The sequence below is a fragment of the Labeo rohita genome, chromosome 3 (assembly GCF_022985175.1).
Source record: "Labeo rohita strain BAU-BD-2019 chromosome 3, IGBB_LRoh.1.0, whole genome shotgun sequence".
Taxonomy (NCBI): Eukaryota; Metazoa; Chordata; class Actinopteri; order Cypriniformes; family Cyprinidae; genus Labeo; species Labeo rohita.
Genome location: NC_066871.1, coordinates 28,414,292 through 28,425,218, shown reverse-complemented (window position 1 = coordinate 28,425,218; position 10,927 = coordinate 28,414,292). Strand labels below are relative to the sequence as shown.

Sequence of the window (10,927 nt, the reverse complement as noted above, 5' to 3'; positions counted from 1 at the left end):
TTTCTAAATACAAAAAGCCTCAAATTTCTGAATGGTAGTGTATGAGTGCTTCTCAAATTTGTTTTCTTCCCCCCTTCCGCCTTTAAAACCGGTCATGTACACGCACATACACACCTTTACCTATCCGCTTATCTTCTAGACACATTCACACACACAGCTGCTATATTCCTGTCCCGTCTGTCCTCTCTCATGTCTGTAGTCTCTCCATGTCTTTCCACTCTCTGTCTCCTTCCCTGTAGGTGCTCATGACTCAAGCCTGTCAGGATCAGTTGAGCATCAAAGTCTTTGCTGAGCATTGCTCTGCGCTTCAGTCTGACACACACATTACATGACTCCGGCACGAGACGCACGGAGGCGTACGAAAGAATTTATGATTTAGGAAAAACAAGCTCAAGAAAATGTTTCTTGAGGAGCAAATCAGCATGTTACCATGATTTCTGAGGGATCATGTGACACTGAAGACTGGTGTAATGATGCTGAAAATGTAGCTTTGCCATCACAGGAATAAATGACATTTAAAAATATATTATAAGACTACTTTCAAAAACAAAAAAAAAATCCTACCAAACGGTAGTGTATGTTGTATTAAATAACTTACTCCCAAACAAAGTTCTCTCTTAATTAGAATCATTTTTTGAATCAATTCAAATGAATCATTGAAAAGAATTGGTTCGAAAGAGTTGTTTGAATGAGACTTCACTAAGGTAAACAGGCTGTAGCAGGATAGTACACTGTTCCCTGTGCATTTATGTTTGATTATTATTGCTGTAGATTGAGTTGGCATGCTTTTATACTAGAATCCATTCTGAAATTAATTTAGTATACAGTATACATACTGTCTAGGAACATTTTTTCAGAATGTTTTATTTTCTCAATACATTTGTGATAGGATTACTGACAGTTTTTGCTAGATTTACAATATACAACCAGTTTATTGCTTAGGGATTGTTGTCCACAATGCAATGTTTGGGACATTTGGGAATGTCTTGTTAAATCTTAGAGCACCTTTGCTTTGTGGATGCTGATCTGTCACTTCCCATAGCACAGCTTCATGTGTCGTCTGACAGTTGGGAATCCCTGGTGTTTAACAGATTTGAACAATGTGTCTGCAGGAGCTGTTGTCCTAAAAGTGTAAATTGTCTTGAGTCTGCTGGGATAAAGATGTCAGAATGATGTTAGTAGTTGACAGACGGTGTTATTTGTGTCCAGAAATGTCAACCAACATACTTTCTTTGTGAATCCACAAGCCAGTATGTGTGCATGTGTGTGATAGAAACGTACTTGCCGTGTCATCTAGTGCATTCAATTATGCTGATTATGCTGCATGCCTGAGGACAGTATAGCTGCGTTTATTCTTCATTGTAAATGTAGATTGATACGTTGAATATGTTTCAGAATTTTCTCTGAGTGGACATTTCAGGGTGTAAGAGCTAAAATGGTCACCTTCAAAAGAAGCCAGAGAGGTCGTTTGGGATGTTTGTTTGTGATGGCAAGGCGAAATGTGACACGTGTTGCATTTTTAATGGATTTTTTGTTAAAAACGCCTCAAGCCTCAGCGTTGCAGGTCAGGAGGTGAAGCATGATGCGCCCCTCCTTCTCTTTTTCTCTTTCTCAAAATGTAGGTAACTTTATTGCCATGACTACGAAAAGGCATTGTACTTTTAAAATTTTAAATAATAATAATTATAATAAAAAAAGCAACTAAAATATTAAATAAATAAATAAATAAATAATGGTTTATTAACCCAGTTGAGATATAATGTTAAGAAGTAATATGCTAACTAATTTGTTTTTGACAGGCAAATATAAACCAATGTAGTACCACAGTTGTGAATTGTACTTTCCATACTAGTGTAGTTTATGTATTTTTTATATACTATTTATTCAAATTTTGAATTAGCTTTTATTTCATATATTTTCAGTTTTTAATTTTAGATTGTTTTAGTTATGTGCTTTTGTCATTTTTATTAGTTTTTTTTATTTTTAGATTTCTGTAAATGTTTTTATTTAAAATTTGAAATGTTTATTTATTTTATTATTTTACATTTTTACATTTGTATTTTTTGTGTTTTTTTGTTTCGGTCATTTTTGCCACAGCAACTATCCAGTTGTTAAGAACTTAAGTTTTTTCATCTAATATTTTTTTATTTTATTTCATTTTTGAAATTTTAATTTATTTTTTAATTTTTTGAAATTTTAATTTATTTTTTACATTTTTATTTTAAATATTTTTTGTTTGTTTGTTTTGTTTTGTTTTGTTTTGTTTTGTTTTGTTTTGGTCATTTTTTTGGTAAGTTTTGCCAAAGCAACTATCCAGAGTTTAAGAACTTTTTTTTGTTTATTTTATTTTATTTTTGACATTTTTATTTATTATTTTATTTTAAATATTTTAATTGTTTTTTTGTTTTGCTTTGTTTTGTTTTGTTTTTGCAACTAAGTTTCCATGTAATATTTTTATTTTATTTTATTTTATTTTATTTTAATTGTTTGTTTTATTTTTGTTACAGTTCTTAAGAACTTAAGTTTTTCAGTCTAATATTTTTTATTTTATTTTATTTTTTTGTTTGTTTGTTTTTTTATTTTTATTACAGTTCTTAAGAACTTAAGTTTTTCAGTCTAATATTTTTTATTTTATTTTTTCATATTCTCGAAATATTTTTTTGGTCTCTTTTTTTTGCCAAAGCAACTATCCAGTTTGTAAGAATTTAGGTTTTTCAGTGTAAAATTTTTAATTTAATTAAATTTTTTTATAATAGTTTTATTTTTATTTTAGTAATTTCATTTTATTACAATTACCAAAAACTTTTTTCCAGAGTTTTGGTTTTAGTTATCAATAACAACACTGTTCTATACACCTCCTTAAATTCAAACTAGTTCAGTTATCATTTATCAACAAAACTTTATATAGCAGGGCTGAACAATTAATTAATCACAGACAGTGAGCTCACGCTGAACTGCAGGGCTCAAACGGTCGCGTGAAACTGTAAGCCTGCAGATAATTACTTTTATGGGCCGATACATTGGCACACGGCCTCTCTCTCTTTACTCAATCATCTGTATTCAGTAGACTCATCCTGACAGCATGTAGTGTCTCTAACATTCTCCTTTCCTCTCATGTTACCTGCCTCTCTCTCTTTTTTCACCAGAGCTGGCCCGGGTACAGACAGATCACCCATCATGACATGATGACTGTTCACTTCTCCTTCTCACTCGCTCTCTCTCTTTCTCTTTTGTTGCGTGTGAACGTCAAGCTTCGGTTCAGCTCAGCCAGAAAGAAGACGCCTGGCTGAACGAGTGATGGCATGATGACATGTCATTACATAACTGTTCCCTTTATTATGCATTCACTCACTCTCTCTCTCTCTCTCTCTTATTTCTCTTTTTGCAGATCTGACCTTCCTCCATGAGAGCTGTAAGACTTTCCATGGGGAGCTGGTTAATTTTGAAAAGATGGTGAGTTGGCATCAATAATGGAAGTAATGATGTGCTTACATTAATGCACACACATATTTATATAGCTACCCAAATGAGGACATACCATAGACTTAAACCTTAAAGCTAATTATAATTTCTATAGACTAGCTGTAACCTTAGAATTGTGATATAAACTTGCAATTTTGAATTATAAAGTCAGAATTGTGAGACACAGACTCGCAAATCTCAGAAATTAAGTCGCAGTTCTGAGAAATAAAATCACACGTGTGACTTTTTCTCAGAATTGCGAATTTACATCTTACAACTCTGACTTTATAACATGCACTTGTGAGTTTTTAAGTCAGAATTGTAAGATATAAACTATGAATTCTGAGAAAATATCAGTCACCACCTCCCCCCTCAAATTTGGAGTTTATAACTCACAATTCTGAAGTCAGAATTGCGAGGAAAAAAAGGCAAAATTGTGAGTTTATATTTAACAATTTTGACTTTGTAACTCATAATTGCAAATTTACATCTCACAATTCTGAGAAAATGCAAGTTTGTAACACATAATTCTGAAAATTCTAAAACAAAGTCAGAAATGAGATAAAAAGTTGCAATAAGATTTTTTTTTTAATTCAATGGCAGAAACGGATTTCATAATTTAAGAATAGTTTTAAAAATTAATATGAGTATTTGGTTCTTTTTTTAGATATATTGTAACCAAACTATTTCCATCTTGTTTTCATCAATGATTCCACATTGCCGTCAGAACAACTTAATAAAACATGCATATATATCCTATACTTTTTTATTGTTGTGACAATGAGCATGCATCTTAATTTCTGTCGGCTGTGAATGAAAATAAACAATCAATCCGGCATTTGTTCAATTGTTTCCCACCAATTTATAGTATCTGTAAATATATATTATATACAGTATATCCACTACTATTCAAATGTTTGGGGCTGGTACGATTTTTTTAAAAGAAATCAGTCAAAAGTGACAGTAAACATTTATAATGTTAGATTTATTAAGTTCATTTACTTTCTTTTCATCGCAGAAAAATAAATGATTCAAGATTTTCACAAAACTATTAAGCAGCAATGTTTTCAACATTGATAACATTAAGAAATATTTGTTGAGCAGCAAAATCATAATATTAGGACATTTCACAACAGATTGAATAGGGTATAATGAATGCAATAAGAATTGTTTTCATTCTGCTTTCTTTTTCTCTCAAAATGACTAAAATAATCATTAGAAGTATCAAATGAACTATGTGAGGCTCTGATCAATACAGGATATCCTGTGCAGCTAATTAGTGTCTCTCTTTTTTTTCTAGCACAAAGTGGCTGAGATGGTGCGAAGCATCAGGCGGTATAGGAGCACTCAGCTAGGTATGTGTATTCTTGTACACCCACACACTCACACAGATACACAGACAGACAGACATCAGCCTGTCAAATAGGATTAGAGCAAAAGTAGAGCATGTCTCCACCCGCCAACATAACAACATACCTACATGAACACTTACACACACACACACGCACACACACACACCTGTCTGAGTGGATTAGTTCTAGGAGACTGCTGCTCCACCCTGCCACAGCCCATCTGTTTGGGACAGCACAGCCTTCGGGGCCATGAGCCACAGGGCACTGCTTCATAACACACACACACACATGCCCACAGCATGTGTATACACAAACACATGCAACAGCTGGGCAGCGCTTCAAAACATTTATGCTCACAGACAAACACTTCGATTTGCAGTTGTGCATGCATTTGCATGTGTGTAATGAGTAATAACATTTATTAAAGAGTGCAACGGTCGGCTGTTTGGGAAATAACTTATAAACCTTTAAAGACTGACCTGTTGTGAGCTCTGAGGTTGTTTACTGATAGTATGATGGTTTGATAAAGACATTTGCTCTTCATTACTTCAAGTTCTGTTAAAAATAATCGTGTTTAACAACAGAATACATTGTGAAAACTACATTACCTATGATGCTGTGCACAAAATTCCACCAATCACAGAGTTGCGGGTAGCAAATCATGCCAGAAGAACACAAATTACATAACTGACTTTCTAACCTATGCACTTAAAATACAAAAAGTAAATGATTGTTTCTAGATAAAATTAACATATTTCAATGAAAAGTTTTTAATTTGATTATGTCACACGGTGCTTCATGGGATTGTAGTTCTTTCCCTCGCTAAAGTACAGTCTTATACCTTGGTTTTTTTGACCGATTTTCAAACTGTTTTTCTTTTAATAAAAGTTTGAATTCACCTCGTAGCTGCTCATAATGCTTTAGCTAAGTCTCTTTGGAAAAAACAATTTGAAAAAATACTTCCTGAACCAACGCAACTGAAAAAGTGCTCTCTGTTGGTCTTAAAGGTGTCACTGGATGTGCAAAATATAGACTAGGTGTTTTTTTTGTGCTAATCTTAGACTTTTTTTTTTTTCTCTGGTGTTTTTTTTTTAAGCTTAGATGAGTTGAATGTCAGTGTCTTTTTCATAATCATTTTTGGGGGTTTTACGGCCTTGGAATGTTGACTCCCTACTGTAGATTCAGATCTCAGAAAACAAAACACAGCTTCCATGGCAACCGTGAGGTTTCGTAAGGTTGAAAAGTCGTGACTCTGCATGCACCCACACAGCTTTCGATTCGTCTTGCGCATCATCTGGCTTGACTTAAAAGAGGCCCTGCACCATCACACCCTGCACAAGATTATTATTTCCTTCCTTTCCATGAGACTGTTTGTTTTGACGTTGTCATGCATCATGTTATCATTATTATGATAATATGAAACCACCAAATCTATGATCATCAAGTGGTAAACGCAAAATAAATGGACATGGTGGTGGTAAATGCGTAAAAGATAATTTATTATTTAAAGAGAGAATGGAATATGATTTTTGGATTGACACTTTTCTATGAAATGTTTTCATTAGTGGTTGAATTTTTGTAACAGTAGTGAATAGTTTTTTAAAATAATCATGACAGTCATCCATTACGCACGTAAGACTAGACCATGGAAGTCTGTTTCACCACTGAATAGAAGAATTGCTTGACATAAACTTGAAATTCAGAATTGTGAAATAAAAAGTTGCAGTTACAAGAAAAAAGTCAAAATTTTGTGATATAAACTCGGAATTGTGAGTTATAATGTCAGAATTGCGAAATATATATCACAGAATTCTGATATTTTCTTGCAACTGCAATTTTATATCACACAATTCTTAATTTTTTCTCGTAATTGTGGTTTCATGTCTTACAATTCTGACCTTTTTTTTGCAGTTGCAAGTTATAAAGTCAGAATCACGAGTTACAAAGTCAGAATTGCGAGATATAAATCATGCATATAGGTATACAGACTTTTTTCGCAATTGTGATTTTATATCTCGCAATTCTAACTTTTTTCTTACTATTGTGATTTTATATCACGCAATTCTGACTTTTTTCGCAATTGCGATTTTTATTACACAATCCTGACTTTCTCGCATTTGCGATTCTGACTTTTTTTTTCATAATTACGATTTTTTTATCTCACAATTCTGACTTTTTCTTGCAGTTGCGAGTTGTAAAGTCAGAATTGCAGGATATAAATCATGCACATAGATATGCAGTATATCACGCAATTCTGGCTTTTTCTCGCATTTGCGATTTTATATCTCGCGATTCAAACCTTTTTCATGTAATTGAGATTTTATATCTTGCAATTCTGCCTTTTTGCTTACAATTTTATTTTACATCTCGCAATTCTGACTTTTTATCGCATTCACGATTTTATATCTCACATTTCTAACCTTTTTCATGCAATTGCGAGTTTATAGTTATAAAGTTAAAGTTATAAAGTCAGAATTGCAAAATGTAACTCATGCATATAGATATTTCACGCAATTCTGACTTTCTCACAATTGCGAATTTATATCTTGCAATTCTGATTTTTTTCACAGTTGCGAGTTATACTTTATTTCTCACAACTGTGAGTTTATCTCACAATTCAGAAAAAAAATGCCTGAACTGCGAGTTTATATCGAGCAATACTGAGAAAAAGTCAGAATTGTGAGATAAAAAGTCACAATTACCTTTTTAATTTTTAATGCAGTGGTGGAAATAGGCTTCCACAATAGACAAACTGGGGCTATGATTGGAGAAAGCAAAAAATCTAATTAGAAAACTCAAATATTACAGCTTATCTAGAATGCACATTAAACATACTAGCCTAAAAATACAGATTTGAGGTGAAGATTTTGGTTCCCATTCATGTATATAGGAGATAGTAGTTTGGGCACAGTAAGGTATTTATGTATGTATTTAAATCGTTGTTTTAGTGTGATTTTTGAAGGATCATTTGACACTGAAAACGGGAAGTTCAGCTTTGTCATCACAGTGATATATTGCGTTTTAAAATGAATTCAAATAGAATTTTTTAAAAATTATTTCATAATATAACTGCTTTTACTGTATATTTGATTAAATTAATGCAGCCTTGCTGAGAAGAACGTTAAAAAGTCTTACAGACTTCAAACCTTTAAATGAATTTATTTATTACCTACCATATTATTGTAGGTATTTTCATACCATTTATATTTATGACCACAGGAGGTGTTTCCAACGTGGTCCTCGAAGCGACTTGCCTTAAAAAGCTTTTGTTAATGTTCCACCATAGCACAATAACTGAGTCAGCCTTGGTTTTTATTATGAATCACTAAGAAAATAACCCCTTTTAGCCTATTATTTTAGTATGATTATTTTATCAGCGCTTTGTTCTCTTCTGTAGCCGCGGTGCGCTGTCTCCAGTTTGTCAGTGTGTTGAAGTCAAGCAGCAGGTCTCGTGCGTCAGGCCACTTATTTTCCTGTCTCTGGCATTGAATGAGGGCTGTAATTATCAGGGCTCATTCTTCCTCCATCTACCTGAGTGGATTGCCCTCATCCATTTCCATTAGAGGGATTGATGCCCAGCCAAGCGCACAGCACTTTTTCAGTCTGGTGCATAGAAGTGGCCCTTTTTTTAGAACCAGCTATGTTTCTCTGTGCGCTGCAAAGAACTTAATTCAAATGCACCCAAAAACCGCCGTCCGTCGTCTTTACGGTTCAAAACGCTCTGTTGTGAGATAATATTTACGTTGAATGTTTGTCAGTCGATTACGCCGGTGTAGCGTGACATGCCATGTGTCGCCCACGTAACGGAGACCATTTGCGGTGACATTTCTATATGGTGGCTGAGACTCATTTGGTGACGCGTCGAGGCCAGAGGGCGTCAATTTCAATAGACATATTGCAGCCATTGACATTTGTAAGACCATGAACAACTCCTCCTGCCTCTGTTTCCCTTACAGCGGGTCTGAACTTTGGGGGAGCTGCTCGGATGTGAGACTTAATGACTCAAAGGGGGGAGGCTGCAGATGATCTCACATCAGCACTGTGATCTCTTTTTATTGTAGAAAAGAAAAATCACAGGAAATGAATTCAATCTCAAGTGTTGCTTCTAGACATTAATGAGACGCTCATGCAAATAGTCATATTTCAATTAGAAATTCTGTATAAAATTGGCATTTTGTTTTTTGTTATCCTAAGCCATTTTAGGAAATATCTGATAAGTTGCATAAATCAAACATGAGAGTTTGCCTGGGTGTTCCAAAAATCATCTTGCTAATCGATATCTTCGTCTGGTTTTGTGTTAAACATCCTCAACACATGATGAATGTACACTACATTTCAAAAGTTTGGGGTCGATAAGATTTTTAAACAAGACTGCATTATTACTACAGTAATATCATGAAATGTTTTTACAATTTAAAACAAAATATCTGCTTTCTATCTGGACATTTTAATGTAATTTATTCCTGTGATGCAAAGCTGAATTTTCAGCATCATTACTCCAGTCTTCAGTGTCACATGATGCTTCAGAAATCATTCTGATATATTAATTTGCTGCTCAAGAAATATTTATTATTATCATCAATGTTCATAATAATAGTTACACTACTTAATATTTTTGTGGAAACGTCAAACATTTTTTCTGGATTTTTGATGAACAGAAAATAAAAAAAATATATATATTTAATAAATAAATGGGATCAGTAAGATGTTTAATGTGTTTTAAATGATCTTATGCTGATCAAAGTTGCATTTATTTGATCAAAAATACAGAATAAAAGTAATGCTATAAAATATTATTGTAATTTAAAATAAGTTTTCTATCTTAATATACTTCAAAAAATGATGCAAAGCTGAATTTTCAGCATCATTACTTCAGTCTTCAGTGTTACATGATCCTTCAGAAATCATTATAATTTTTAAAACGTGATACTTTTCTTCAGGATTCTTTGATAAATAAAAATTTTAAAAAAGCATTTATTTAAAATATAAATGTTTTCTAATGGTGTAAGTCTTTGCTATCACTTTTTATCAATTTAACACATCCTTGCTAAATAAAAGTATTTATTTCTTTCAAAGAGGGAAAGAAAGAAAAAAAAATGACTGACCACAAACTTGATGTATATTGTAAGAATAGATTTCTATTTTAAATATATGCTGTTCTTTTTAACATTTTATTCATCAAATAATCCTGAAAAAGTATCACAGATTCCAATAAATAAATAAGTATTAAGCAACACAATTGTTTTCAACATTGATAATAAATCAGCATGATGATCCGAAGGATCATGTGACACTGAAGCCTGGAGAAATTATGCTGAAAAATCAGTTTTGCATCACAGGAATAAATTACATTTTGAAGTATATTAAAATAGAAAACTGTTATTTTAAATTGCAATAATATTTCACAATTTCACAGTTTTTTCTGTATTTTTAATCACGTAAATGCAGCCTTGATGAGCAGAATAGTCGTCTTTTAAAAACATAAATCTTACTGATTCCAAACTTTTAAACGACAGCATTTACTCAAAATATAAAAACGTACCATTGAATTAGATTTGTTTTAATGATGTTTTCTACTGGAGACAATAATAATTCTAATGAAGAAAATGATTTTAGCAGTATATGTTTGAAGTAGGCTATATGAACAGTTGGTCTTGAATGTGTGTGAACCCGCAGCAGCATCTGTCTCGCTATAACTTGACTGACAGCCGAATCTGATGCAGAGGCGGAGTGACAGTTTTTCTTTCCTTGAGATCAGAGAGGACAATGTGCAGCTATTCATAGCTACTGAAAGAGCTGTTTTCCTTCCTCTTGCTCCCCCCATCTCTCTCTCTCTCCTTGCAGTTTTTTCTACTCACTTTCTTTTTGAAAAGTGTGGCTTAGCAACGGATGCTGTGTGTGTGTGTAAAGTCAGATCAGCTGGACATGAGTGCTTGTGAGCACATGTATTCTGGCTCTACCATGCCACCATGTGGTCAGCAACAGTATCACCTCAATGAATACATCAATACACATACTCTTCTGAAGTTCACAGTAGTTGCAGTAGATGGAGGATGCTGTGAATGTAATACTTAATCACCTTATCGTTAAACACTGAAGTAAGCCTAAGGGCG

General features: G+C 33.2%; 1 protein-coding gene across 1 annotated transcript in view; it reads left to right on the top strand.

The window, feature by feature from the left end:
• The window catches only part of rapgefl1 (Rap guanine nucleotide exchange factor (GEF)-like 1), a 53,401-nt gene that overhangs the window by 39,083 nt on the left and 3,391 nt on the right, over nucleotides 1–10,927 (top strand). Inside the window, exons 13-14 of the mRNA XM_051101663.1 lie at nucleotides 3,389–3,453; nucleotides 4,763–4,817. Of these exons, the coding sequence (XP_050957620.1) occupies nucleotides 3,389–3,453; nucleotides 4,763–4,817 (120 nt within the window). The remainder of the gene's footprint in view (nucleotides 1–3,388; nucleotides 3,454–4,762; nucleotides 4,818–10,927) is intronic.